General features: G+C 51.0%; 1 protein-coding gene across 11 annotated transcripts in view; it reads right to left on the bottom strand.

The window, feature by feature from the left end:
• Positions 1–24,690, bottom strand: part of TLE3 (TLE family member 3, transcriptional corepressor) — a 46,477-nt gene that overhangs the window by 17,872 nt on the left and 3,915 nt on the right. For 5 of the 11 annotated variants that reach the window (XM_008151357.3, XM_028160334.2, XM_028160338.2 and 2 more), the window contains exons 5-6: positions 9,616–9,678; positions 8,008–8,112 (exon numbers count right to left, since the gene is read on the bottom strand). In XM_008151357.3, coding sequence (XP_008149579.1) covers positions 8,008–8,112; positions 9,616–9,678 — 168 coding nt within the window. The remainder of the gene's footprint in view (positions 1–8,007; positions 8,113–9,615; positions 9,679–24,690) is intronic. The other 6 variants (XM_008151358.3, XM_054725286.1, XM_008151360.2 and 3 more) reach the window with 2 other exon arrangements.

Genomic DNA, 24,690 nt, shown 5'->3' with positions numbered 1-24,690 from the left:
AGTTCACACCAATGGAGGGCTGGGCCCTGCCCAGGCCTAAAGCCTCTGGCCGAAGCTTTAGGCCTGGGCAGGCCTCTCCAGCTCCCTCTGATCACCGGCTCAGCCCCTGCCCAGGCCTGCCCAGACCGAAAGCCTCTTGGGCAGGAGCGGACCCCCAGCTCCCTACAATCAATCGCAGGGGGTCCGCTCCTGCCCAGGCCAAAAGCAGACCCCCAGCTCCCTGCCCAGGTGATCAATCGCAGGGGGTCCGCTGGTGTACCAGGCCGAAGAAACCTCCAGCTCCCTGCAATCAATGGCAGGGGGTCCGCTCGTGCACCAGGCCAAAAGCCTCTGGGGTCCGCTCGCCACGCTCACCATCCAATCAGAGCGAGGAGCTGGGTGTCCACCACGCCCACCATCCATCGAAAGCGGGGAGCTGGGTGTCCGCTCCGGCGGAGGCTTTCGGTCTGGTGCCAGAGCGGACCCCAGCTCCCTGAAGTCCGTCGCAGGGGGTCAGCTCAGGGCACCTATGTATGCAAATTAACCGCCATCTTGGTTGGGTTTATTTGCATACTCGCTCTGATTGGCTGGTGGGCGTGGCGTGGCAGGTGGGCGTGGCTTGGCATAGCGAAGGTGTGGTCAATATGCATATTGTTTTATTAGGTAGGATTCCTAAGCTGGGGCCTTGGATGTGCTGGTACCTTCTGTACATACATCTTTCCTCTCAAATAACAGGAGGGAACCAACATTAATGAATGGCTGGGCATTCCAAATATTATCTCTGACCCTTCCAATCACCTGGCAAAGGAGGAGTTGTGCCCATTTTACAGATGAATAAATAACTAGCAAAGTCGCATCTCTAGTAAGTGGGATCTAGGCTCCAATCTATCAACCACCAGCCTCATCCAGAGAATATTCCTGAGGAGGACCCCAAAGCAAGAAGAGTTCTTTGGGGCTGTGGGGGGACAAAGAGCAAAAGTTTGATAAGCCTGCGTGTCAATGTTAACCGTGGCTTTGGGGCCACTGCGGACCCATGGCAAAACACAGTGAAGGCCCACAGTTCCGGTTGGAGGTGAGGCTCCAAGAGGCAGTATTTGAGGTCAGAAGTTACCTCCCCGCTCTCCCACAGCTAAGCTGTAAACTGCCAACCTGGCCCACCCCAAAGTTAATGGCAACCACAGCTACCACCACACTCCTGGCCCAGAGGGCTTCACTTCTCATCTCTGGGAGAAAGGCTGGGACTTGCAGCCAAGACCTGGGATGCCTGTTGCTGGGCAGTTTACAGAAGCTGCTGTTGGGCACTGGTCCCAGTGTGGCCTGACCCCAGATCTGCCCCCAGGATGCTCAAGCAGGAACCAAGTGCAAGGACCGAGGAGCTGGAGTCACAGAGCCCAGTGCAGAGATCCAACCCGCCAGCTGAACTCAGCTTTCTGGGACTGGAGCTTAGAGTTGAGCTCCCCTACCTTTTCTTTGTCAAGAAAATGTAATTTTTATATCTAATTACAAAAGTAATACATGCTCAATGTCAGAAAATATCACAAATAAATAGAGATTTACAATTTTTTCTAAAAATCTTACCCTTCAATCCCACTCCCTAGAAAATTGACTATTCATCTGTCTAGATTTTCCTTTATGGAAATCCATAAATTTCAAATGAATTTCTATATAAATGGGTTCTTGTTAACTTTATTGCTATACAATTGAATTTTAATTTAGAGGATTACAAACAAATCAACATTTCATTTTTAATGGCTGCATAGTATTCCCTGTGGTTGAACCATTCGACTTTTTTTTTTTTTAATCCTCACCTGAGTATATTTTTCCCATTGAGAGACAAATCGATTAGTTGCCTCCCACATTCACCCTGACTGGGGGCCGGAGATTGAACCCTCAACCTTCCATCTGTACTCTAACCGCTAAGCAAAATTGGCCAGGGCTGGACCATTCAACTTTATCTAGATGCCCAGTTTTAAAATGAGTCTCTGCTGGGGGCCCTGTGGTTTTAGACCAGTTGCTGGTAGGCCCTCCAATACTACTAGGATTAACTATTCAGTAAAATTCCAGAGAGCAAAAATGGAGGTATTTAACCTACTCCTTACTGTGTATGGCCGATAAGATCACTGGAGGGAGAAGGGAAAGAGGAAGGGAGGGTGGCTTCAAAGAAGTAGCTCTGCTGCCTGGGAACAAGGCTAACTCCTCTACTAGCAATTCTGTGTCTACAGAAAGAGCTTATTGAAGATTCGTACCCATGGAAACACCCTGTAAGGTAAGGTCTGCCCTCTGACCCAACCTTCTAGGCTCATCTTTCAAATGCCACCTCCTCTAGAAGCTCCCGTCCTCCTGGTCAGCTTCTCCCTTCTAAGTGTTCTAACAGCTCAGACCTGAAATCAGGCAGACCAAGGTGGACAGGCAGATCTCCTTTACCAGCTGAGACCTTAGATGAGTCAGTGGACCTCTCTGAGCTCAGTCTCCTCATCTGTGAAATGGGAATCAGAATGCAACCCATTTCTTCAGGTTATGCAAGGATCACATGCTTTACTACATGTAAAGGCAAAGCAGGTGCTCAATATTAGCAAAATCTATGACTGGACTGCAAATATAACTATTTCTTTCATCTTTATATGATGCTTGGCAACTTGTGGCTTCCAGAAAAACAGAGACCTTGTTTTATCCATCCCAGCACCTCAAATGTGGTGCCTGGCATGCTTGCCAGGAAAAGGTAAACACAGAGTAAGACAGCACATGGCTCTGTCCAAGAGTGACCATCCACCTCCCACATCCGTGCCTCCTCTCCAAGGCCCACTTGGAGGCAGCTCGAACTGTTATTTGGGACAGGAAGCATCAGCGTGGCTTCCTGCTTCCTTCCCTGAAACACGAGCCAGTGAACAAGCATCAGAAACTTGGAAAACAGAGGCTTGAAAAGCTGTTGTGCTCCCAAGACTGAGGGGTGGTTTCTGCCATTAGCATGTCAAGCACAAGTGTCTCCTTCACCACGGAGGAGAGGAAGCTTCCATGGCGCCATGTACTCCTCATCTTCAAGTACCGGAGCACCCTGCACAGCCAGGTCTCCGCTGAGCGATCTGAAGGCAGTCGAGAGTGGCCCGACAGGCTCCAGGACACAGGAACAGAAGAGCTAGCCTCCGAGGCTTCCTTCTCAGGGTGGGGCAGATGCCAAGGGCTGGCTGGGCACAGGTCTGCTAACAACGGTCTTTGTTACAACAGACAGTAAAACAAAGTTTTCTCCCTAGTGGGGCAGGGGGAGCCAGCTGGCAATCGACGACGATCCGATGATCCTGTGCATCCCACCACCCCATTCACAGCCCGGCCCCTCTGCAGGCAGGCAGGGCCCGGCCCTGCTCAGGCTGCATTTCTACCCACTGTGACATCCCCCACGTCAGAGGACAATGTGCTAAAACACAGTAACATGTGAGTGAGAGGATGGCCATATTTTCAATTGGGGAAGAAGAAATCAAGTCCATAGTCTGAGGAGAGCCCTGAGCTGACCACTTTGCAGCAGCCGGACTCCAGTTACTACTATTCCTTCTAACTCCAGGACTTCTCCATCCGTGATGTGAAAGGAAGTCAACCACCCGCCCTCCCCACTCCAACTCCAAGCCCAGAAAAGGGGCTAGGAAATTGGACCAAGCCCTCCCGTGAATGCTCTTCCTGCCCCTTTACCATTTCATACCAGAACACAAGCATGTCCAAGAAGGTGTCCTATGGGGCTTTTGTGTGTCCCCACCCTCCACACATGTGCCAAGTGCCTGTGCCCTGGGCTCAGGAGGTATAGCCACTTACAAGCGAGGCCACTGGGAAGACTGTAGAGTATATGTAATTGGATTATGCATATCATGCTCTGTGTTTTTGTGAGCTCATTTAATGCTTCACTCCTCAGGTTTGTGATTTGGGCTAAACTCAGCGAAGTTCTGTGTTCTCTAAGTGCTCCCAGAGCCATGGCCCACTGAGGAAGCCCACCAAGGCAAGCACAGATCCTCACCGCATGAAAGAACACTTCTTGCCCTTCAAGGAGAGGGGAGCAGCCCCACGCCTCCACTCGTTCCTTTGCTTCTTTGGCTGGTGGACCCATAGCTGGGGATCACAACAACCTTTCTGATTCCCAGTTCAGAGATGGGGTCAGGGTCCGAGAGGCTAAGGGACTCTGCCAGAAACAACCAGAGCCAGGACTCAACCCCAGCATTACTTGTCTCCACCATGGCCACCTGGCTGAAAGAAACGATGTATTCTAAGGCCTACTTTCTCGCCATCCTTCTTCCTCATGTAAAATTCAATCAACTGCCCAGCTGGTGTGGCTCAGGGGTTGAGCGTTGACCTATGAACCATGAGGTCATGGTTCAATTCCAAGTCAGGGCACATGCCCAGGTTGCGGGCTCCATCCTCAGAAGGGGGCATGCAGGAGGCAGCCAATCAATGATTCTCTCCCATCGTTGATGTTTCTATATCTCTCTCCCTCTCCCTTCCTCTCTGAAATCAAGAAAAATACATTTTAAAAAATTCAATCAATTGAATCCAGCTCAACAACATCCTGGAGTGAATGCAAGAACCTTAGGTATGGCTTCACCACTCTAGTTTGTGACAAAATAGATACAAACTCCCTCTTTCTCCTCCTCACCCCCCACTTTAATAAAGTGCATGTAACAGGAGGGGGTCTGTAGTAACTGGGTCCTGCCAGGCCCCGACGAGCAGAGACATCTTCCAGCCTGTCTTCCCTAGATGGACACAGGGGAGTAGGTGGGCTGGGCCAGCGAGCCTGAGCTCCGTGGACCAGCCCCCATCTCCTCTCCTCTCACACTAACCTGATGCTGGATCCTGGCCCTTCTCACCAGGAAAGGGAGACCCTAGAGCAGGGGTAGGGGACCTTTTTTCTGCCAAGGGCCATTTGGATATTTATAACATCATTCACAAGCCATACAAAATTAGCAACTTAACAATTAGCCTGCTATATTTAGTCAAACATTTAATTAACTCACCCCTAATGCCTTTGGCAGGGCCAGACCAAATGCTTTCGCAGGTCTTTTACAGTCTGCAGGCCAACATTCCCCACTCCTGCCCTAGAGGTATCTCAATCCACGCAGTAAGTATTCCACTAGCTACAGGCATGCCCACGCCAGACATACCTAACTTATCTCTCACCTCTCTCTGAGCTGAGCCAAGACATGGCCCCAGGATCCTTTAACTCCATGCCCAAGAGAGCCCTAAACAACTGACTGAAGCAGGAGGCACATCAGATGAAACTTGCCTAGTTCTTCTCCATCTTTTGCCAAATGGGGAAACTGAGGCCTGGGGGGTTGAAGCAACTTGCTCAAAGCCCTCCTAATTCCCAGATCAGGGGGCTGGGCTACTTCCCCCTCTAGAGGGGCTGATCCACAGCACCATGGGCATACTAAGAGCCTCTTCGGACCTTCTCTTCACTGTCCTTTACGGCTGAGGACAAGACATCTACCCTCCTGCCACCAGCCTCGGCCCTCCTGGCCCCCTGCCCCGCGCCATCCTTCTCCGCCTCACTTTCTGAAGTCAGCTTAGTTAGCTTCAAGCTCACTCTCCCCTCTCCCGCTGAGGAGGTGAGCCATCTCCTCGCTGGCTCGCAGACAAGCCTGGCTCCCAGTGCAGCGGGCCTCAGCTGTCCGTAACTCCTGCCTTGTGAGGCTGTCAGGCGCAGCGACTGTACGCCTGCCTGCTTAATGACAGGGCGACGGCTGCCTTCACTCAGAGCTGCAGAAGCAATTACCTTGAAAATGGGGGTCACAGGCCCCACTCGTTGGCTTTAATTGAATTCCAATATCCGCCTGGAGCTGCCTTGACCTAACTGGTAGCTTCCTAAATACTACTTAAAGGAAGTGGAGCTAATCCAAGCAGCGCCTCTACCCCAATTTCACTCTTTTTTAGGAGTTAGACAAAAATTATTTTCCTAAGAGGATTTTAATTCCAAGGGGGGAACAGAGGGGGAGAGGGGACCCCACTCTGGCCACTGTAGGGAAAGGAGGGCTCATCCTGAAAAGTGGGGGGGGAGAGGCGCTGGAAGAGGAGAAATTCCAGGACAGAACTCACAATGTGCTTGCCACCCGTGATCCCCCTTCTACCCCTGTCAGCTGAGCCACGAGCCGGAACTGGTCACTGAGTCACAGGCCACAGGATGAGGGCTGAGCCCTGAGCTGGGAGTTGGTCCCTGGGCCTCTGCCCGGCTTTGCTCCTGAACAGTATGTGACCGTCCCTAAATCATTCTCTCTGAAAAACAAGGGCACTGGCTGGATGGAGCAGTGGTTCTCCACCAGGGGCCATTCTGCCCCTCCCAGACAGACACTCGGCAATGTCTAGAGACAGTGCTGGGTGTCACAACGTGGGGGGCTGCTACTGGCATCCAGTAAGTAGAGGCCAGGACTGCTGAACGACCTCCAATGCACAGGGCAGCACCCCCCACAAAGCACCTGGTCCCAACACTGGGTTAGATGATCCTAAAGAGACGTCAAACTCTGGTATTATGATGTCCCCCCCGGGGGTGCTGCCCCCCAAACTCAATGGTTAAAAACACTGCTTGCTCACAGTCCCCTTTCCAAACTCCCCCATGCTCCTCGCACGTAACGGATGAGGGTCTGCTCCTCCCGCAGCGCTACCAGGACCCGGTCTAACACTTCATGTCCTTCCCCAGCAGCATTCGGGAGCTGCCAAGGAGCTCACACCAGGAGTCCAGGACCACACAACCACAGTGGTCCCAGCGGCATGAGGGAGGGTCGGGACCCACCGGCATCTCTGTCACTCAGACCTCCGCCTCCAGGCATTTCTGGCCCAGAGAGATGAGCTGGCCCACACCCTCCTTTCACAGATGCAGAAACCGAGGCTAGAAGAAGAAAGGAGCCTGCCCAAGGTCACACGGGAAGAGCCAGAACTAGAGCACAAGTCTCCAGGTTTCTGCCCCAAAATGAAAAGCCAAGAGTCACCATCTACCCCACCAAGCAGAAAACTCTGGGCCTACAGTTCCACTTAGAAATAACAACCTCAGTTAAGAAAAGAAAAAGAATGAAAACCAACCAGGACCCCAGAATGGCTGAAGGGTCCCTGGCCAACCAGTCCACTGTTTCCTAAGCCTGACTATCCTTCAGAATAATCCCAGAGCTATGGAAAAGACTGTGGCGAATTACCTGGAATCTACATTGTTCCAAAGCCCCCGTGGGGATCCGGACCCAGCTGCCTGTGGGTGGGAAGCAGTGCTCTCACCCACCCCCTGCATTTTACCACTTTAGGGACAAAAGGTGAACAGGTACACCCCAAGGGTAAGAACCTTGTCCAAAGTCACCCTGAAAAGGTGTTTTTTCTCAGATGTTTACCTTAAACATCCTTAGCCTCAGCCAAAGTACCAATCAAGAGAAAGCTGCTATTTACAACCAAGAACTAAAGACGCAAACCAAGCAGGGGCTGGGGAAAGGTCTGGCTTCCTCCTTTCACTGAGGGGTCAAACCAGAAGGGGTTCGTAAGGAGCTCTGGGATATGTCTCCCTGTTCCCTTGACCTAGGGGGTCAGGATGACCTGTCTAGGTGCCGCAGCTGGAATTCACAAGGGCACATGAGGAAGGTTCAGCCAGGCAGCTGAGTGCATGGGACAGCAAGGCCCAACCCCAAATTCCACAGCACGCTTCACATCAACAGTACAGCAGAGATAGTTCTGATCCCAGATGGCTAAAGAAAGGCAGACCTTTGCCAGGGAGGGGGAACAGAGCAGACAGGCCCTGGGAAGTCATGAGGAAAGGGTTGGGGACCCCATCAGTCAGCCTGGTCTTAAAGGTGATCTCAGAGCTCATCCCCCTCAAAAGTTGAGGGAGGACAGGGATGATGAGTTTAGAGGTTGATTTGAGACATGTCTTTAATTCAGGGACTGGGGGAGAGCGCCCCAAATGGACCCAAGCCTATGAAATGCTTTAGGAAATGGAGTCCTGGGGCTGCCATTCTTTGAGACCACCTGAGATCAAAATCGATCTCTGGTTATGATAAATGAGAGGAATAAAAGGGCTATACACACGGTGAGAGGCAGATTGGGGAGTCCACGTACCCCGATGATGGCATTCAGCTCCGTCATGGTGACCTGCTTGGCACGTTCCACAGCCTGCGCCACCTGCTGCTGGTGCTGGAGGGAACGGAAGGGGTTAACTGCGGCGGCACAGAGGCAGAGGAGTCCACGACACTGGCAGCGGACACAGGTGGGTCGCGGACAGGACATTTTCCCTTTCTTCTCTAAATCCTTTTCAATGAGCATGTATTACTTTTGTAATAAAAACTTCGTATAAATTGTTTTAAATTAAAATATAAATGAACCAAAAGATGGGTTTTAGTCAACAGCCCCGCTCCAACAGACATACAAAAAAAGGTTTTCCATGCATTAGACTACGAGCAGGGCATCGGATGACGTTATCGAATGAGTATTAATGTTCTAAATGCAGTAACGGCATTGGAGTCACGCAGGAGCCTGTCACGCTGTTAGGAGATGCAGCGGGAGCAGTGAGTGGTGAGCTGTCGGGATGCCTGCAGTTTACACTCAAAGGATTCAGAAGAAATATATGTGTATCTAAATATAATCAAATCTGTACCTACCTAAATAGAGAGAAAACAAAAACATATGTCTACACAGACAGAGAACGAAAAGCAGCATAATGAACCCGAAAGTAAGCAATGAGTCGACTTTGGATGATGAAGATGTGTCCATGTTATGTTCAACAGCTGCAACAAACGCACCACTCTGGTGGGGGCAGCTATGGGAAATCTCTGTACTTTCCACTCAGTTCTGCTATGAACCTAAACTGCTGTAAAAAAGAGTCTTTTTAAAAAAAACTATTTTTCGGTGTATTCATTTCCCTTCAGCCTTGAGGTAGCACCAGCTTCATATGCAGCTGTCTCCCCTACCAGGTGGCAAATTCTAGGACATGGCTATATCCTGTTCTCACAAGAAGTCAATCATTTTGACCCAGGGCTCCAGGAGTGAGCTGAGAGGGCCCAGGAGGGGCATGGAGGGCAGGGCCTGCCCCAGCCGGAGTAGCTCTGCCGGGTGGAAATGGGCCTCGCAGGCGGCCCATCGGCCCACCCTGTGCCAAAGAGCCTCCTTGGAGACGTTTCCACCAGCTCAGCCCCTGCCTCAGGTGGGGGCCGGGGCCCCTGCCAAGTGGCTTAGAAGGGATGTGAGCGATCAGGCGTGCCTTTGGCGAGTGCACTGTTCCGAAGGGTGGGGTCCCCTGTGGGTACCGGCTCCCCTCATAGGGGCTGGGTCTTGACACTGACTGGCCAAGTGTCCTTGCTCCTAGAGGCTCTAGGTGTGGAATCTGAAGCACAGGGAAGCAGAGTTCAACTGGACACAGCATGGGGGCACAGAGGCAGCTGCTGCCATTGCTACCCCAGTGGCAGCCAGAACCCTCCTCTCTGGTCTCAGATAGTGGCAGAGGATTAGTCCTACCAGGAAAATGAGCACATTGTTCCTCTGATGTGGCTGCCAGCCCCTAACCTGGCTGGAGAAGGCTCTGTAAACCCCAGGTTGTCCACTTTAATTTCAGTCCCATGGACGAACCGGGGCTAGAGCTCCGGTGGGACCTCATCGCCAGTGGCTGCTTTGGAAAGAAAAGGACACAACAAAAAGTCTTACCTCTTGTGACAGGAAAGGCATGATCTGTGCTAAAATTGTGTTCAGTCTCTTAGCAATCTCTGTCTGCAAAAGAATGAAGTTCAGGCAAATAAATCGTCGCCATAATGTCAGACAAGTGCAAGTACAAACTCCCCCAAACCACAGACCCTCCCACTGGCTCATCTTTTCCACCCTCAGGAGCCTCTTGGCTAAATCACAGCATGAAGAAATCTTCCAACTCCCCCAACCACTCTGCCTACATTCTGGGGATCTCCAATTCTCTGTCAGAGGTGGTCCAGCTGTTTGGGTCACAATATAGTTTGTCTCCTCTGGATGAAAGCCCTAACGAAAAACAGAGCAACACAAAACAAGAATGACCCCCTCCCCCCACCACACACACACACACACACACACACACACACACACACACACACACACCAGCAAAACCTATTACAAGAGGGAAACCGCGCAGCGAGGAAGGGACTGCTATGCCCAGTGGCCCGAATGGCAACAGCAAGACAGGCCCTCAGACAAATCAGGAGGTCGCCGGGAAGCCCCCAGGGGGTCGTGTACCAAAGGATCCCGAGAGGCCAGCTTCACGCAAGGTGATGTGTGGCTTACAGGGTCTCCTGCACCCCCACTTTTCACTGCTGCCTCTCCCATATATGTGCTGCCCAGCCTAAAATCTCACCATTAACTGTTTTTTAGGGTAAAGCATCGCCTTTCCTAGAAGCCACTCAGGAGGCAACTCTTTAGATCCCGAAGGCTTCACTGAAGTTGATCATAGAAAGGCTTATCAATCCCTACCCCACCTCCTAACACTCCAGAAAACATCACATTTAGAAAAACACCAACTGGTTTTGCCACCCACGTGCTATGTGAATGCCAGATAGAAAGAGGTTAAAAGAGAGTGGTGCTAAATGGTTAACGGAGGCCAGACTGGGAAGGCCTAGTCCTAATAACAGACAAGTCTCCCAATTGCTTCTCTTATCTCCTTCTAAATCCTGAGGCCACTGAGGCTGGGATCCCAGCACTGGCTTCCGAGCTCTCATCAACACACAGCGATCTTCCAGAGACAAAACCGTGACAGCAGCCTTTAAAGATCTGGACCATCTGCATGTCAATGATTCTGGATGAGAAACCCTTGTGCACTGAAAATAAAAGCAATGCTGTTTGCCGGCTTACAAACAGACCCCGGACCTCCGGACCTCTGGACAATTCCTGGGGCAAATACCCCAACCCAGCCAGAGAAGGACGCCTGTGGTTTATGAGGAGCCAGCCATGCACTAGGACTGACAGGCTTTCCCAGCCTGTCCTGGAGCTGCTGGCCACAGGGGCAGGCTCCAAACAGGGAGCCTGCTCATACACCGGGGCCTCCGGACGGGGCCAGAGACTGCGCCTGTCTCCTGGAACACTCCAAGGCTCAAGAGCAGGTCAGGGTTTGGCACTGCGGGCATCTGGGGTGGAACAAGTCTTTATTACGAAGGGCTGCCCTTGTATTCCAGAGCAACCGAGTGTCAATAATGATCCTTCTTCCAAACTTCCAGGGCGACGAGGGAGGGTCACAGGACCCAGAGCCACATCTGCACATCTGAGGCACACCAGCAAGGGCATTTACACCAGGGCTCCTCAACCTCGGTGCTACTGACATTTGGGGCTGTCACTGTAGGGTTTTCTGTGCATTGTAGGGTTTTTAGTAGCATCCCTGGCCTCCACCTAGTAGATACCTGTCTTTCATATTGTAAGGAACCTGGGAAGATTACTAACTAATTATTGTATAAATTTTTAAATAAATCTTTATTGTTCAGATTACAGTTGTCCCTCTTCTCCCCCCCCCCCCCCGCATAGCTCCCCTCCACCCGGTTCCCACCCCACCCTCTGCCCTTACCCCCCCACACACTGTCCTCATCCATAGGTGTACGATCTTTGTCCAGTCTCTTCCCGCCCCCCCACACCCCCTTTCCCCCGAGGATTGTCAGTCCACTCCCTTTCTATGCCCCTGATTCGATATTGTATAAATTATTAATCTAGGTAAGTGGGAAGAGTCGACTCCAAAATAGGTTTTTTTTTTTCTCATTTCTGTTCATTTTTTCCTCCCCCAAATCAACTGATAGTGGGGGAAGGAGAATGAAGTCTGAAAGTCTGAGCTGTATATGGCAGGAGTTCTAGAAACAATCGGCCAGCCTGCATCCCAGTCCAAAGCCGCATAGAGCAACAAGGTCACTCAATGGTCATGTTTATGTGCCAAATAAAAATAGAAAGAGATATAAAAACAAACAGAAATAAACTAGGTTCACTGCTTAAGCAGCTCAATTGGTCCAAGGCCTCTTACCTCAAAGAACTAGCATAGCAGTGCCTAGCACATAGTAGGTGCTCAATAAATGTTTAGCCAAAAGAATCTCACTAGCCTCCCTGTATTTATTTTTCAGAGTGGAGTGTCCCCCTAGCCGCTGACCAGGCCTGACCCGGTGTAGACAGCATCTGTGGGAGGGACCGGGGTGGATGAAGTGTTGACATATTACTGGGAGGTGGGGTGGGCAGCAGCCAAGCCCTCTGAGAGCCAGACCGACCACAGCCGCCTTGGTGGGTCTCAGGCTGTGGCCCCTCCCCACAGCCAGCACTAGGCTCTGAACGTCCGGGTCACTCTGGCCTACTCAGCAACTACAACTCTCACCATCTCTGGGGTAGGTGGTTATGAAAGGGTTCCCAGCGATTGCCTACTTCCTCTAGCAGAGAGGCCAAGTGTCAGGGTCTTGGTAGTTACAGGAAAAAGGAGCTGACCTTCCCTTCCCCACACTCATCAGCAAACAGGCAGCTACAGGCTTCCCCTGCGTGGGACCTTCTCCCCAGGCCTGGCTGGAGCCCAGCGTCTTCTCGGTGTGAGGAAAAGGGATCTGCCGGGATTTCAGGCAGCTGTGCCCAGTTCCAGGCTCGGTCTCCAGGCTACCAGGTGACCACACTGTCATCAGAGCACGTTCCCTCTCAGACTGCCGCCCATCTGAAAGCGGCTTCTGCCTCCTTCACCTGCCTTCCAACATCACAAACAGGGCCTCGGAACAGCTCCACAGACGCGGAATGTTCTGGAGGCCTGGGTCTGGCATCCAGGCTCTCTCCCGGGCTTGACCTCAATGCAGAGGCCTCAGTGCGCAGTTAGAACGTTGGTGCCCCACGAGACAAGACTGTACCGGGCTGGGGCCGGCAGAGGAGGGGGATCTTCCACCCGAGGGCTTCATATAAACCACAGCGGCCCTGTCCTCGGGTCTGGGGTTTGTCTGGGTTGGGGAGAGCTGGGAGAAGGAAGTATGCAAACTGCATCCCTCCTGGCCCTTCTGGCTGTACCTGTGCCATCACCTGCTGCAGAGCATTCCCCTCCCAGTCTCCCTAAAGCGTGGAAGCCGGGGCTGAGCCTTGCCCATCTGTACACATGCCACCCAACACAGAGAACGGCCTGGATACTCTGGTGAGTCAAAGAATGAACAAGAAAACTGTCCACTGCATGATTTTTTTCACAATGATTTTTTTTTTTTTTTTTTTTTTTTATTGAAGGTGGTGATAGCAAAAGGGCAAGTCCTGGAAATAGAAACTGGGCCGGAGAGGACCTCTCTTCACAACACGATAAATAACGACTGACATCCGAAGCCGCAGCTCTTCCAAGCGTTTTATGTTTGTGAACTCACAATCACCCTCACAGGAAGGCACTTACTAAAATCTCCATTTTTCAGATGGGGAAACTGATGCTCAGCAATTAAGCAACTTCACTAAATGACTTCCTACCAAGAAACCAAATTTCCACATTTCGAGAGAGCTTAGAGAAGTATTTTTGAAAGAAAAACTACCATCAGGGTTAATAATTGACAACATTTCTGATGAGAGCAGCTGTTAAAACAGCATTTTATCCAACTCAAACAACAGTTCCAAGAAGGAAGAAAACAAAATCAAGATGTGTGACTTTAACTATCGGGAGAGTCACCAACCGCAAACTGGAAGGAGGCCGTCGCTGGAAACTCCTTTTGGCAGCTCAGGGCACTGTTATCACTAAGGCCACCGCCCTCCATCCTTCCCCGTCTCAGGCCCACCAAACCACCGCCTGAGCCAGTCTCCGCTGTGAAGCGGAGAGGTGCCTACGGCAGGAAGACTGCTTCCTCTGGGAAAGGGTGTGTGGGGAGCTGATGCGGCCTTTGAAAGTTTCTTTCCAAGTGCGGTTCAAAGGCGGCGGCTTTGCTGGTAGAAAACAGTGCTGCTCGGAAGGAACTAATCTACAGGCACCTCAGAGACACGTGCACGGAACCCTGAGAAGTTCTGGATCTGGGCTCCCCACTGGGCGCTTGGAGTAACATCTGCCCTGAGTCTGTCGAGATAGTTAGTCAAATAAATGAGGAAACAAGACAGTGGGGGGCAAGTGTAATTTCCCAAAGAGCAATCTGCTCGATGTGCCTTAGGAGCTCCCATCTGCCCCATCATCTCCTCATGAAAGCAGGACCTCTAAGCATCTTGCTGTAAACTGAGGGCACTTGAGCATTCCAAAGTATATTCTCTCCCAATACGCTAGCATCTCCTTTGCTGCTGCTTACCACCCCTGGGCCTCGGACCCAGGACACTAAATTAAGGGAGATGGGATCTGCTGGTGGTCCTCACCCCCAGCAACCTGTTACCCCTGGCCTCAGCACGAGCCAGGCTTTGGCTTTTTTTTTTTTTTTTTTTTTTTTAATTTAGCCGACTGCTCAAGGCACAGCTGACAGGCATTTCCATCCACGGTCTCTCCACTATTTAGGTTTAAACTGCCAGGCAGCTGTACCAGTCAGCTCTTGAGAATGCACCCTTCTTTTTAACCTCAGACAAATAAAAACAAGGAGAGGGAGCTACCTACCACTTTAAAGAGCATGTTATGACCCAAGGGCACACAGAAATGACCTGGTTTCCATTCCCGGCCCTGCCTCCATCTAGCTGTGTGGCTTTGGGCAAACCACTGCCCTCCACTGTGCTTCAGTGTTGTTGTCTGTAAAACGGAGGATGAACTGGATAACTTATAAGATCCAGGAGCCACCACTTAAGAGTTTAGAATACTAAACATTCCTGAATTGCTCTGTGACATGTCACTCTCCATAGAGCTCAGTAAGATAGTGCATGGCATGAGTTTGAAGGATGAGCAAAGAAGCCAGCCACCTTGAGAGGTAGATGGCTGCTAGGTGGTGGGCTAGGCTGGGGCTCAGTCCCAAGAACCAGTCTTCACAGCAGGAACCACTCAAATGTGACCATCAGGGAAACTGCACGCAACTGCCAGAGCACTGATGTCCTAAATCTCTACACGTCAAGCCACGGTCTGGGTTCTCTGCTTCACGAGAAAAAACTGGTTGTGAGCCGAAGACAGCCAGGCAAGGCCTTTGGAAGATGTATCATTTAGTGGGCAGTGACAGCAATTTCCATGTCTGTGAGACAGCCACGGGGCTGCCACGGCTCCTGGTTCACTTCTGCACTAAGACTCCTTCCTGGGACAATCCAGAACCCTCTGTGGAAGTGTATGAAGAAAAAGATACCTGCCTCTGTGAAGCACGAGTTACGCTCCCAAGCCATGTGGAAATGGTGGTTTTCAACTCAGCTCTGGGTCTGGCGTGCCATGTGACCTCTGGAAAGACCTGCCCACTGGCTGGGCCTCAGGTCACTCTTCTTGAAGCATCTGTGTCTGAGGTGGGGACTCGGTCCACTCCGGGGCTCTTTAATTTGAATCAGCTTTAACCTGGTTCTCTGACTCAAGTCCTGGGGTGTTCAAAGCGAGTCTGCCCCACCTTGAATTAAAATCACAGGGGCACAGGGAGGACTGGGGGGCTGTACAAAAGGAGGAGGCTCCAGCAGCTGGGTGCCACAATCACCCAGCAATAAAATACTGGAAGAGTCCAGAACAATGTGTCTGGGCACTTTAAATTAAAATACCCTGTTGCATTTCTAAGGCAATTCTAAATTGATAGGCCCTCAATTATTGGACTACGAGATGCTATTTCTTGCCAGGAAGTTTCTCCTCGGACCAAGCTGAAATAAAGCAAGTGGGTGTTTTATCGCTGATGGGACGGAAGTTCAGAGACAGAAAGGGGTAAGACCTCCAGCAAAAGCCGGCATGGCATCCCCGGCCCGTCCATCCCTGCCACAGGCCCGAGGGGGAAGCAGCACCACGGTGCCTTTCAGAAGGGAGCAAATGACCCACTTAGCAGCCGAGGGAGATAAGGACCCTGTTCCTGAAGGGGCTAAGGAGGTTACATCACAGACCACTCAGTGACAGGTGAGCCTCCGTAAAGGCCCTTTTAGCACTGACGTATTGATCAGATTATATATAACTACAACACCATTAAATATTTATGCTTCCAGAGAAGCCTGCTGAATTCTTTACGCTGGGAGGGCTCGGTGCAAGAAAAGGCCCAGCCCTGGTGTGACCCCGAGGATCTGTCTCCCCTGGGAGGAAATGGAATGCTGGGGGCACCAGACTCCAGGTCCTTCACACAGGGTAAGGGTGGCCGGAGGTCACTAAACATTCACCCTGACCCAGCTAGACAGGCAAGGGAGTCTGGGGTGCTGAGTTTGTGACGTAACCTTCCCCATGCTTCCCTGGAAGGAATGTGCCTTCTCTTCCTCACCCTTCCAGAAATCTCAGGTATTTTCTGCCAAGAGTCTAGGGGATAAGGGAACTGGAAATAGAAAGACTGAGTGAGGAAGTGGGGGATGGTGGGCATAGACGAAGATTCTAAGCCACTGACCTGGGAAGAACTGACAATGCAAAATCTTGCATTCCAGTCCAGGTATGTCCTGCACTTGGCCTCAGTTTCCGTTACGTGAAGGAGGCAGATTTGGTTCCAATATGATAACCTCAGAAATGAATTAAGTGCTGTGCACAGGGGAGTGCCCATCCTCAGGAGCAGGGTGTAGACACCTCCCCCTGGGAGAGACCGGGGCCTAGATGACGGCCAAGCCCAGCGCTAAGACTCTAAGACTTTCATTTCTCAGGCTCTGGGTTTCCACCCACAGGCTCCCTGTTAACAAGATCCAATGATCTTTAAACATGTGTTCACTTTAATTCCTTGGTTCCCAAACACAGTAAAAACTCTGCTTGCCCCCACACCCACTCCAGGGGCAGCGCTCAAAGAGCCTGCTTATGTAGACAGAGCAGGGAAGGTCTCTTCAGAGTACACCTTCCCCCAACACTGTCCATTCAGCCCAGGCACTGTCACCCCCCGTCCTATCCTCCCCTCAGAAACTTCCCGCAGCCTCCCCCACCGCCCCAGATTCCATGGGCCACTCTCCACAAGCAGGAAAAATTCTCAATTCCTCCCTTGGGGCTGCCATGGCAACCCCCACCTAACCCCCAGGGAACGTTATGAAAACCTCCCCTGGCCCCTCAACAGGCTGTGAAAGTCACATTGCCCTTGCAGAGGCAGCTCCTTAAATTCTGGGGGGTCTCCCCAGGAGGGCAGTACTGCAAATCAAACACTGGCCGTTACTTTTAAAAAACAGGGGCTCTCTAGGAAACCTGGGTGGCAGGGAAGGGAAAATGAGGTGTAGGGGGAGGGGACAGACTGTGGGCAGAAACAGAGCCCCATTTTATCCACCTACCACCAAGTTCACAACCAAAGAGCATGTATGTCTGTCTGTTCCTTAAAGGGTCAGAGGGTCCTCTCACCCCAAACAAGGATGGCAGGAATGGTGGCATTTCATAGGCCACCAAAATCAAAATCAGTTATTAGAAACTTGTTTTTATGATCAGCTCCCTCTCAAACCCACCTCCTCCCAAACTGCCATCCAGTGGTCTAGTAGAGTTTTCATTAGGAATTAAAACCAGGCCTGGCAGGAGTGGCTTGGTGGTTGAGCATGGACCTATGAACCAGGAGGTCATGGTTCGATTCCCTGTCAGGGCACGTGCCCAGGTTGAGGGCTCGATCCCCAGTATAGGGTGTGTAGGAGGCAGCAGATCAATGATTCTCTCTCATCGCTGATGCTTCTATCTCTCCCTCTCTTTTCCTCTATGAAATCAATAAAAATAGATTTAAAAAATAATTAAAATCAAACAAAAAAACAAATTGAGCTGTGAATAATGGTTATCAAGGATTCAGAAGGGCAATGAGCTAAGGCCATAACACTTTAAACTCCACACCTAAATAGACACCGAAGACAAGACAAGCGTAGTTTACTAATAATTTACCTCCAAGCCACTGACCCTGGCTTCCTGCTACTCGGTTCCTACATGTAATCCAAATTCAGCATGTTTACCAAATTCCCCCAAATCTGTTTTATCATCTCTCCTCCTAGCTATCTCTTTTCTCACCTCCCCCTTTCTTACCCTCTCACAAACTATCCATAATGTGAGATGGGAAAAAAAAAAATGCTTCAGCTACATTAAACACACTTTTAAAAAAAGGTATATGACACATTTCTTTCTGTAAACAACTTTTACACTGACAGGCTTCTTTCAGAAACCCGAGAAAGCCAGCCTTCCTTCCTTCCTTCCCAGAAAGTTCAAAATGCTATCCAGGGTTAGGGAGAACCCCCACCTGGAACATAATCCCACTCGAGTCTTCCACAAAATGAATTCTGTGCACCCAGGACTGGCCAAGCAGCACGCAGGGCTCATGGGCTTCAGGGAACACCACAGGTCCCGATCCTCAGGGAACTCCAGCCTTGTCAGTCACACTGCTCTCCCCACCCTGCCATCAGCCCCAATTTAAGAAGACGGGCCTCCGTGGCCCGGAAGTATGCAGGTCATCGTCACACCCCAGTACAGTCACACTGTGCTCTGATGCTTTCATCCTGGGGTGTGTTTGACCCAGACCCAAATGCCTATTATTTTAGGTTCCTAAAAGAAAATGTCTAAACTGCTTTATGAACAATCAAGTGCTACTTAGGGTTATACTATTATAACCAATAACACTTGGAAGATCAAAATTTCCAAACTCTTTATCCTCAACAAAGGTCTTCTTCCTGAGGTCATTTGGTGGTGGTGGCAGCTGCCCCGGGACCCCCAACCCCATCCTTTGTCACTTACATGGTGGGTAAATAAAGGGCAGCTGGCCTCTGAGAGAACGGGCAACAGCCACAGCCAGACGCCAGACTCCAGAGCCAACAGGGCCCGCCTGGCCTCTCAGCCCCACCCCCGGTCTCTCCCAGCACGGGGAATGTGGCTCTCTCTATACCCTTCAAAGGATGCAACTGGTTAAGGGAAGCTTTGGTGACAGTGCGGTGAAGGGAGCCCCTTCCCAAAAGGTTGTTGCATTTTCAAAGGAAGGAAGGTGGCTGGAGTGAAGGGGAGGGAGGCATTTGTTCTCAGGCAAAATCCTCAGGGTCGAGTAAATGGGACCCCTGGGTAACTCCCGAATCCTGGATGAGCCTCCACTTGAGAATATAAATCTCCCTCCCTTTTCCAGAGGGACCTTTGCACAAGAACAGCCGCCTAGAATCTGATTTGAAAGGGGCTGAGAGGTCCGGGATCTGACTCTCCAAAAGGAGGACCCATCCCCCACACCCCCCACCAAGGTGGCCTCTGCCTAAACATTCAGTGACAGCGGGGAGGCCGCCCGCTGCCTGTGCTGTGCTGACTGTGCAACTTCCTTAGCAAACAAAAGAACTCAACATCAATGTTGGCGAGAAACGCCAGGTCCTAAGGACCCTCGGGGGAGGCGCTGCAAGGGATGACTCAAAGCAACAAACCCCCGGAATCATCCTTACTTATTTATGTGAAGGCAGGAAACGCCTCTTCCTGAAGAAGTTTCTCCTTAGCCCCCACTTAAGGGGGAACATCTACTTACTTTGAAAAGCAAGAGAAAGAAAAGAAATAGCCAACGGAGAAAGGCAAAGAGAGAAGGGAAGAAAGCATCTTGGCTGCGAGTCTCAGAGAGCATTTGTTGAAAACAAGACATTGTCCCTTTAAGCATATAAAAACAAGGCCCTTGAGCACGCAGTTCTCACTCTGGTACACAATTATGGGTGCTTTCAGCTGTCTAGCACTACTTCAAGTGCGCTCTTAAACCAGACTGTCAATGGCATGTTGAAAGCTATTTTGCTGGCTGCTATCATTAATAGCAAAGTGGAGAGCTGGGCTGATGAGAATTAAATATGGGGGAGGGGGCGGGTCACAACCAGTCATTACAGAATTACCCATATGAGAAGGGAGACAATGCCACATTAGGAAATGAAGTTCAACCCAGAGTATTCCGATGGGGACACAGACAGGGGAGGCCGCAGACACAGAGCATCCCCCACCCCCACCGCAGGCAGATGGACTCAGGCCAGCCCAGAGCCATATGGGGACGCAGGAGCCACAGAGTCGGGAGTGTGAGAGCAGGAGTCCTTGGAGATCACTCCTGCAAAATGTCACCACCTCGCCTCACTCCCCAAGTGGAACCCCCCTCCACACCACTCTGAAGACTTGCGGACTTGTGGCTTCCGGAACACACTCGCTGCCTCTCTACGCACTGCTGCCGCTTCTGGAGGAGTCTCCAATGGCTTCTGCCTAATAACCCCTTGCCCTCCCTCTAAGATGCGGCTCAAGTAACAGCCCTCGGTGCAGTCCTCCACCGGACTCCCCTTTCCCAGGAGGAATAAGCTGCTGTGCTGCTGTGTCACTCGGCCATATTAGCACTTACCTCACTGCATTGCAATGACTTATTTAGATGCCGACTCCCCAGTGGAAGGAAGGGTGTCTCATTCACCAGCCCCAGCCCACACCCAGCACATCCCAGGTCCCTAATCACCGTTTTGGGAATGAAGCCAACCCCCTCATTTGACTGATGAAGAAACTGGATGCTGAGCTGTGGGAGGAAGCCTGCAGAGCCAGAGGCCAGCCCACAATTAAAACCTCCACTTCCTACTCACAGGGATCAGGGAATCAGAATTCTACCCTCTCAGTAAAGAAAAACCAGTGGGTTTACTGAGCACCTGCCATGTGCTAAGTGCACACAAGAGACCCCAACCTTAGTCCATTACTACAGAAATGAGATAATGAAGTGTGAGAAAGGGCATCGCCGAGGCTAGATTGCAGAGGAAACCCCACTGAGATTGGCCTTGATGACCTTTTTGTTCCTGGTGTCCCCGAACTTTGTACGGCAAATGGGACAGGAAAACATTTTCCTCTGCAGGAAGAAAAGGGGAATTCATTCCTTGATTGACTCACTCCTACAACAAAATGGAAATGAAAGGCCTCTGACACAGACTAGACCCTTCCTATATGAGGTAAGAAGGAAGGAATCCAGAGAAAGAGCTCTGTGCAATCTGGAGCCTCCTGGTCCAGAGAACGAGTCTTAAATTAGAAGCCAGGATCCCTCCCAGGCACTTTCCTTGATCGGTAGACAAGGGAGCATTTGTCCATCTCCCAGGTCACTTAGTGATCAAACGTGTAAGAAAAAGACCCAGAGAAGCACCACACCATACTCTGTGCGTCACTGGCAGCAGATGGGCCGGAGAAGGCTGGCAGTCTGGAAGGTGGGGCTGGGTCTCCTCCTCCTGGGTGGACAGGGCAGAGTGAAGAGAGCTTTGAGCTCAGTAGAGACCACAGCTGAGTAAGGCAGAGACCCAGGACAGTGAGAGGAGCTGTGACTGGAGGAGACTGTTCCAGGGAAAAGTCAGATGGAAACCAGAATGCAGAGGGGTTCTTAGATGCCAGCTCTGTGGCCAAACTGGTACTGGGATTTCTTCTTAGCTCAACACAGATGCCACACAATAGGCACTGCCCTAGTATAAGTACCTGTGTCCCCTTCAACTTTGAGAGGGGTGCCACCTTCTCCCTACCAAGACAGACTACTCCTGGGCAATGTCGTTGTAATCTCGCCACCTGCTGGCTCCCCCTGGCCACCCACACCCTCACATTGGTCACAGAACGTCAAGCTGTCGTACCCAGAGATTTGCCAGCCCAAGCCCCTTACCACGTATGTGAGAGGACCCAGAGGGGGAGATGACAAATGGAGATTTCCCATCTCTCCCTCAGCCCTGTGTTCATGGCCACCACAACGACTATCTGTGTCCCTGAGTAAAAAGTTCACAGGTTTTACCGCTTTACCTCACCCATGAACCTTACCTCTGGGATCTTTACTACTTATACAGTCCATGTATCATTTGCACCTCAAATCATTAATTGTGCAAATAACTGGCAATTCAGACGAGGACCGTGGGCAGAGGGTTCAGCTGACACGGTTATACAACCCAAAGTGGGGTACTTTGGACTCTGGTGTAACCAGGTTTGTAGCCTTAGCCTCTGGAGATAACAGCACAGAAGAAAGCAATAGTAATTAAAGGCACAGCGTGCTATTAGGACCGGAGCCCTCTTCATTTCTCGAGTCTTGCTGAAGAGACCTGGGGTTGGGAGGAGAGGCTTCGATGGCAGCTCTACCGCTCACAAGGGGCTGGATGAGTCAGGATGCACCAGCTGCCCTGCTGGGCCTCAGTTTCCTAATCTGTAACTGGAAAGGTTTGAATGAGAAACCACAGGGTCCCCCGTTCCAGCATGGCAAAAGGAAACTGAGAGAAAGAGTTGCTCGGTTTCCAGAAAAAGCTGACCACAGAGTTGGCATGAGGCTGCCCCCAAATAAAACGCCTCACGTCCTCTTTCAAACCCTCAGTGCTCACTAGCGGAGGGGGCCTGACCCAGCGTCTCAGAGTCAGGGCCTCAAACCCAAGGCATAACAGTTGCTCTGAGGTGCTTGTTTCGAAGTGGCTTTGTGATTTGTGGCTGACGCTGCAAAGCCTGCACAGGAGTGAGATGGAAACTGATGAGCTGGTCAGCCATCCTTTCCACCCTGGCCTCGCTGAATCACCCTTGACATTATGTCTGGAAGCAAGGGCTTGGAGGGGTGAGTGACCTCTTCAAGTCTCAGGCCAGGCCCGTGATTCTGTAATCTTTGCTTTACCATAATTAGGGACGGAGGCAGAAGAGTGGGAGGAGAAACCATTTATTACTTCTCTGGGGTTTGACAGCTTGGAAAAAGCATGAGAGGGAGAGAGTGAAATGGCCAGGAGAGAAGCCAGCCAGTGAGTTTAACCTCTCAGTAAAATGAAAACGGGCTGGACACACCTCATCAGCTGCCCTCTGTCAATACAGGACCCATCTGGCAGAACCGTGCTTCCAATGGTGGGGCTGGGGTGAGGATGTGTGTGAGAACGGGCTGAGGACGCCACACTTCCCAGGTGCCAGCTCAGGAGATCATCTTTATGTAAAAAAGTTCCGACGGTCCCCACCCCCAGCCCTGAGCTTAAAGATGAAGAATCCAGCCTGTTTGTTCCAGGCAGATGTAATCACACGAACAGTCAAGTCTCGAGGGCAGGACACTGCATGAATAATTCAAGCACTCCAGTCACTTGATTGTGTGTGCAGATAAAACACCAGTCAACCGCTAAACAGGTCAGCTGATAAACTTGTTTGCTCAGGCCTAACCACCATCCGCCAAATGCACCCAAGACCCACACTACAATTAGTGGCTGGATTTTCTTCTGCAGAAAGCTCGAAAGCCCAGGCTGTGGCCAATCCCTTTAGGTCAGGGTTGCACTTCTCTGCAGAGGTTTCTTCGCCTCTTTGTCTCTTTGTTCCTACACAGCCACGGGGTGATTTCACCCAACTCAGAGATTGCCATAAACCCTGCAAAGGCACAGCCTTCAAGAGCAGACAGAATCATGCTGGGAAGCCAACGGGAACCGAGGCTGGAAGGCAAAGGTGGCCGCGATTTGAGTACCAGATCTACCTTCTTGGCACCCCTGAAGCCTTCATTTCCTCACCTACAAAAAGGGGAGAGAGAATCTATCTGCCTCTGGCAACTGCCAGGATTAAATGAGATAAGGCAGCCAAACCTCAGGCATTCTCCCCCTAAGAACCCTGTTTCGGAACGGTCAGAAGCCCCAGGTGCACACAGCTGCTCTTTACACAAACCCCACCACCAAATGTGTTAAGGTGGTTAACTCTTCCTGAGTTCAGTGTCCTAAGGACTCTGGGAACAGCTTTGCTCTGCCAACCAAGGTAGATTTTCTGTGCCAACGAACCGTCCACTCACCCGCACGGGGAGGAACACCACCCACCCATTCAGACCTCAACGTGCAACAACATATTACACCTTAATTATGAAGCTCTTAGAATAACTACTGCTGTAAATTTTAAACCCGAGTGCAATTACCCTCTTTAAACACACCCACGATACTAAGCACTGAGGGAACAAGAGGAGGAGGCACAGAAAGGGGGGAGGTGGCACCTTGCGTCAGACCCCAAGGTCCATGAACACCTGGGACCCCAGTTCCACTTCATCCAACCTTATCACACAAATCAGAACCAGTCAGTTCCACCTCAAGTTGGGCAGAACCAATCTCCTGAGAAGAAACATTTTTACATACGAAGCGGTATCTGTTTATGATTTCTGTGGATCAAGAAGTAAAAACCTGGTAGCCTTCATGTGCCGTCCGAAAGCGCTAATCCCTCAGGAAGCCACCAGCTGGCTTCCCACACTGCTCAGAAAACTCCTTTCTGGCTGCCCTTCACCCAACACTGGGGCTCCCTCCAGGAAGGAAAAGGAAACTGAGATTCACAAGGCTCTATGCAAGCCACTGGAGCAGACAGGAATCTCGGCGCATTCCAGAGGTCACCTGCCCTGGGTCCTGCCCCCTGAAAGAGCAAAACCTTGTAAAAGGCTGTTAATTTACAGCAGAAAATCCATTCCAGTCACGGTCACCAAAAGCTAGCATGAGTCAAGAGCCTTCTGAGATTTCAAGAACACCAATTGTTGAAAAGAACAACAGGCCTGTGCCATTTATACATGCCAACGCTAATCGTTGGCCAAGCCAAATTATAGGAGCCTCTCCTTGGAACAAAAATACACAAACAGTCCTCTCCCACAGCCCAGCCTCTCACCAGGGACTACTCACTGATATGCACCGAGATAAAGGGTGTTTGTATTTGCTCAGTCTGAGGTATACTGTTATTAGAAGAGTGACAATAGGAGCAGTTTACATATCCATCAAGCAGCACCATACTAGCTAAACTGGTTTGACTTCAGGATTTCAAAGGTGAGCTCAACTCCCAGTCATCTCAAAAGTCCTGGCCAGGCTGCCCTGGGCAAGTTACTTCACCTCTCCAGTTTATCTTCCTTC

Source organism: Eptesicus fuscus, chromosome 2 (assembly GCF_027574615.1).
Source record: "Eptesicus fuscus isolate TK198812 chromosome 2, DD_ASM_mEF_20220401, whole genome shotgun sequence".
Taxonomy (NCBI): domain Eukaryota; kingdom Metazoa; phylum Chordata; class Mammalia; order Chiroptera; family Vespertilionidae; genus Eptesicus; species Eptesicus fuscus.
This window is presented reverse-complemented; position numbering and strand designations above follow the sequence as displayed.